The following is a 5696-nucleotide window of genomic DNA, read 5'->3' on the forward strand; positions in this document are numbered from 1 at the left end:
GTATGTATTACTGTATGATAATATACTCTGTGCAAAGGACTTACCCACCTTGTATTTGGTAGTAGGCTTCTAAGTTCTGCCATCAATTCTGGCACACACAAAGCATGTACAGGTATAGGATCCCTTATCCAGAAAGCTCTGAATTACGGAATGGCTCCCATAGACTCCATTTTATCCAAATTTTTAAAAATGATTTCCTTTTTCTCTGTAATAATAAAACAGTAGCTTGTCCTTCATCCCAACTAAGATATAATTAATCCTTATTGGAAGCAAAACCAGCCTATTGGGTTTATTTATAGTAGACTTAAGGCATGAAGACCCAAAGACGTAAAGATCTGCTATCCGGAAAACCTCAGGTCCCGAGCATTCTGGATAACAGGTCCCATACCTGTATCAGTTTTGACTTTCAAACAGTGTCTTTTGCAAGATGGGGACTCACTCTTGTAAGTCCAAACCTTCATCGTCATTTCTTGGCTTGAGTTTTTTCAGTTTGAGTAGTGGTTAAAGGCAATAAAATATATTATATGCATATGTGCCTGTAAAAGCCTGAGTCTATCATAGAAGCTAAATTGTAAAAGCATGTTCCACTTATGGGAGGCAGGAATTCCCTAGGGATTTAGTCCAGGCCGAGAAGCCATTCACCTCATTACAACACATTGATTATTATTATTCAGTACAAAGCATTATATTTAGCTATCATACTGTATGTGTCTTCACTGCACTGACAAAGCTTGGCAATTCCAGATGGCTTCTAGGAACTAAAAGGAACTTAAAGGAGAACTAAGCCCTAAAAATTAACATGGCTAAAAATGCCATATTTTATATAGTGAACTTATTGCACCAACCTAAAGTTTCAGCTTGTCAATAGCAGCAATGATCCAGGACTTCAAACTTGTCACATGGGGGTCACTATCTTGGAAAGTGTCTGTGACACTCACATGCTCAGTGGGCTCTGAGCAGCTGTTGAGAAGCTGAGCTTAGGGGTCGTCACTAATTATCCAGCAGAAAATGAGCTTCCCCTGTAATATAAGCTGATGCTATGGTGCGGAATATAAAATGCTGATGCTAGTTGCACTGGTTTCTGTGCTGTCATTTAATAATAATCTGTATTAATTACTAATCGGCCTTATATTGTGACATTTATATTCTGTATATACAGTATATTGTGAGTGGGTCCCTAAGCTCAGTAAGTGACAGCAGCACAGAGCATGTGCAGTGAATCAGCAGAAAAGAAGATGGGGAGCTACTGGGGCATCTTTAGAGACACATCCTGCCTGCTGAAGGGCTGTGGTTGCCTTGGGCTGGTACAGAAGTCTTAAATAAAATGTACAACATTTCTGGCTACTTCTTTAGTTAAAGCTATACTGACATATTCCTATAAAAATCATAGGAACATCTCAGTATCAAGTAGTTGCTGCAACCAGACTAGTTCCCCTGAAAGCCGACCCCAACCACGAGAACCTTTGTGCAGCCGACCCGCTGACACAACTAACAGATCTTCTGCCTTGCTTCTGTGGGCTTGGGGTGGAGCGATCCTTCCATAGGCTGAAGTCCTGTTTTCATTCGTAATTAGCCTATAGAAGATCGCATCACCGCCAGCCCAGCATCATTGAAACAGCACAGAAGATCTTTTAGCGGTGTTGGAAGGTCGGGCAATGCAGGTTCTCGGGACTGGGGGCGGCTTTCGGGGGGGCTTTCAGGGGAACTATTCCGGGTGCAGCAACTACTTGATACTGACATGATTTTTATAGGAACATGTTGGTATAGCCTTAAGTTTTACTTCTCCTTTAAAGGACATGTAAACCCTTCCACAAAAATTTAATCCGTGAACAGCCGCTTTGAAATCTTTGGATAAATGTCACTATGGTTGTTACTGGTTAACAGTAAGGCTGCAGCATCCCCTTAATTACTTAGAAATCATTCTACTCCTCTAACCCACACCCTCAGGAATTTGCTTTGGCTGTTGTCTAATGAGCATGCTTAGTTCTTCTCAGCTTAGATTACTAAACACACCCTCCAGTCTAACAGCCAATGAAGAGATAGCATTACTGCTTCCCATAGAAACTGTCTGATCCTATTTTTCGCCTAACCACCTCTCCTGAGCTTAACTTAACCATTACAGTGCTCAACTCCAGCAAAACTTTTTTTATCAAAGTATGTTGTGCCTGTGTAAAACTGCATTCTGAATTGCATGAACTTTACATGTCTCAATGTTACTGATGATGTGTCAGAGGGAAAATGGCCATCGATTGATGCTGCTATTTGTATTATGTGGGGGTATATGCAGTGCAATTATGTGGCTTAGGTGGAGAAGATATGCCCAACTTGTATACATAGTAGGAAAATGTACGCTTTACGTGTCCTTTAAGCTCTACCAATGATTGCATATTATTGTACTACAAGGACACACTCTGCCTAATATTCATAACAATCTTAATTAAGACTCTTCTTTTTCCCACCCCCATATCTACCAGGCCTACCAGTGCCTTGAGGAAATGCGCTCCAAGATGCCATCTGTCAACTTGACTTACTATGTGTCCCAAGGCATCATAGAATCCATCCATCGCGCCCTCTCTATCCCATTCAGCCGACATTCTCTATCAGAGAACATGAGGCACAACAGCGTGGAGGATAGCGAGGAGGTGGAGGAAGTAGCAGAAATGGACTATGGAGACTAACCACAGAGCGCAATAGATGTACATGTGTTGGACTCTCAGGAAAATCTGACTGAAAAAGCATCTTTTCTCTTGCTTGCTCCTTATAACACGATATCAGTAATTTATTTTTTATCTCACTTTATATATTAAACCGGTTTTATGGACATCTTTACGGTGTACACTTCATCAGTAGGTGCTTTAAGAAGGATTACAGAGGAATCTTGTAAAGGGGAAGTGTAGGTAGTGCACACTTGCATTTTCCAAAGGTTTCTGATTAATACAACATTAACAATTACTGTATAAAGGTCTGTTAGTCTGGAGAAGGGAGTGTGTTTAATCGTGGGCACAATTCTAAGTGTCTATCTAGTACAGCATTCTGCAACTCTGGGTGGAGATTGAATGTGGCAGAAGGCTAGACCCCCTCAATGGCGTCAGAGGCATCACAATGTTCATAAGGTTGCCAAAGTGATTAAGGCTCATTTCCTACATTATCACTTACTTTGGCTTGCTGCATCTATAGTATGCTGTGTGTCCCCCTAGCCTCCAATAAGGAAATGTGCTAAAAAAAAGATTGAAAAGGCTTGCTGGGCTGAATTTGGCCAATGAGCTGACATCAGCCAAGATATCTAAAGTGAGCTGCAAGATCTGACAGTAAAAGGCCAAAGAATTGATCAAACCTGACTCCAGGCAACCAAATAGCTGAAATCAGCACATGGGCCAAAGATAATAAGAAGTGGCCTCTAGGCTGCTAGAAGGCTGAAAACTGCAGTAGGGCCAAGGGGTTTAAAAGAGAATTAAAGCTTAACTAAAGAAGTAGCTAGAAATGTTGTACATTATGTTTTGTGCTTCTGTACCAGCCCAAGGTAACCACAGCCCTTTAGCAGTAAAGATCTGTGTCTCCAAAGATGCCCCAGTAGCTCCCCATCTTCTTTTCTGCCGATTCACTGCACATGCTCTGTGCTGCTGTCACTTACTGAGCTTAGGGACCCACTCACAATATACAGTACACATAGAATAGAAATGTCACAATATAAGGCTGATTAGTAATTAATACAGATAATTACTACATGGCAGCACAGAAACCAGTGTAATTAGTATCAGAATGTAATAATCAGCCCTGTAGCATCAGCTTATATTACAGGCCAACCTCATTTTCTGCTGGATAATAAGTGACGACCCCTAAGCTTAGCTTCTCAACAGCTGCTCAGAGCCCACTGAGCATGTGAGTGTCACAGACACTTTCCAAGATGGTGACCCCCTGTGACAAGTTTGAAGTCCTGGATCATTGCTGCTATTGACAAGCTGAAACTTTAGGCTGGTGCAATAAGTTCACTATATAAAACATGGCATTTTTAGCCATTCATTTTTAGGGTTTGTGTTTGTAAATAGTATGGCGCTCGTATTTTTATGGCATGCATGTTTTAGGTGAACAAAATTTCTGCTGCCAAAAAAGTCTGAAAGTTGCCTTCTTGTAAAATCTCTCCCTTCAGGGCCAAAGTAGGGCAGATGAAGTAAAAAGTGGGTCAATTCTTTAGGCACCCATAGTGAATAAAATGACAGAAAAACAAAATAATATCCAATGGCCTACGCTACTTTGCATCGACAACACCATCAGCTCAATCATCCAACCAGCATTCAGAGGTCGTCGTCAGCCTATGCATATACCAGGAAGAGCGAATTAAATGTAGGGATGCACCGAATCCAGGATTCAGCCTTTTTCAGCAGGATTCGGCCGAATCCTTCTGCCCAGCCGAACCGAATCCTATTTTGCATATGCAAATTAGGGGCAGGGAGGAAAATCACATGACTTTTAGTCACAAAAGTTTTCCCATTCCCACCCCTAATTAGCATATGCAAATTAGGGTTCGGATTCAGTTCGGTATTCGGCCGAAGGATTCGGGGGTTCGTCCTAATCCAAATTAGTGGATTCGGTGCATCCCTAGTTAAAGTGGACCTGTCACCCAGACACAAAAATCTGTATAATAAAAGTCCTTTTCAAATTAAACATGAAATCCAATTTCTATTTTTTATTAAATCATTCATAGCTGCTGTAAGCTCATTTAAAAATCTCCGCTGTCAATCAAATATTGTCTGCCCCTCCTCTATGCCAATGGCATAGAGGGGGGGCAGACAATTACTTTCACTTTCCATTCAGCACTTCCTAGATGTCACTGCTCTCCCCACATTCCCCCATTCTCTTCACCATTTAATTGTGTAGCCAGGGCATGGGGATGGACATCAGGTCCCCCATTCTCGTGCACAAACAATATTCTGAGATGATACAAGGCTTGTCTTAATAACAGTGTCCACAAAATGGCTCCTTCCTGCTTGCTATAATTATGAATTCCCAGACTGAAGGAAACAAGATTCAAATAATTTATATAGTGTAATTAAAGTTCATTTTGCTTGACTAATGTGATAACATAGGATTTTGAATAATTTCTTTGGGTGACAGGTCCCCTTTAAATGTGAATAAGGTTTCTTGCACTTTTAGATGGAGATTGGATTTCTTTTTGGTTGTCCTCTTTGGCATGGGTTTAAGCTGGATGAGTTAATATGAAGTTCTGATTGTTAGTGGGTGCTACAGGTAGAAACATATAAAAAAAATCCCTGTGTGTCATAAACCTTCCAGAGTTGCAGGGAATAACTTTGCATGTTGTGAATTGGGGTTTAATTGGAAATGTTATAGTCATATATTTGCCAAGTTGCTGCTACAGAGTTGTCAGTGTGAACAAAACCCAGGGGAATCCTTAAAGGGGTGGTTCACCTTTAAGTCAACTTTTAGTATGTTATAGAATGACCAGTTCTAAGCAGCTTTTCAATTGGTCTTCATTATTTATTTATTTTTACATTATTTGCCTTCTCCTTCTAAAGCTTTTCAGCTTTTAAATGGGGGTCACGGAACCCCTCTAAATAACAAATGCTCTGTAAGGCTACAAATGTATGGTTATTGCTACTTTTTATTACTATTCTTTCTTCCCAGGCCTCTCCTATTCATATTTCACGTTCTTATTCAAATCAGTGCATGGTTGCTAGGGG

General features: G+C 40.7%; 1 protein-coding gene across 2 annotated transcripts in view; it reads left to right on the forward strand.

Annotated features, from left to right (window-relative positions):
- ift140.L (intraflagellar transport 140 L homeolog) overlaps nucleotides 1-2821 on the forward strand; it is an 86712-nt gene extending 83891 nt beyond the window's left edge. For both annotated transcript variants that reach the window (XM_018236498.2, XM_018236497.2), the window contains exon 31: nucleotides 2475-2821. In XM_018236498.2, the coding sequence (XP_018091987.1) occupies nucleotides 2475-2678 (204 nt within the window). In that variant the 3' untranslated portion in view covers nucleotides 2679-2821. The remainder of the gene's footprint in view (nucleotides 1-2474) is intronic.
- The last annotated feature ends 2875 nt before the right edge of the window (nucleotides 2822-5696 follow it).

Source organism: Xenopus laevis, chromosome 9_10L (assembly GCF_017654675.1).
Source record: "Xenopus laevis strain J_2021 chromosome 9_10L, Xenopus_laevis_v10.1, whole genome shotgun sequence".
NCBI classification, from domain to species: Eukaryota; Metazoa; Chordata; class Amphibia; order Anura; family Pipidae; genus Xenopus; species Xenopus laevis.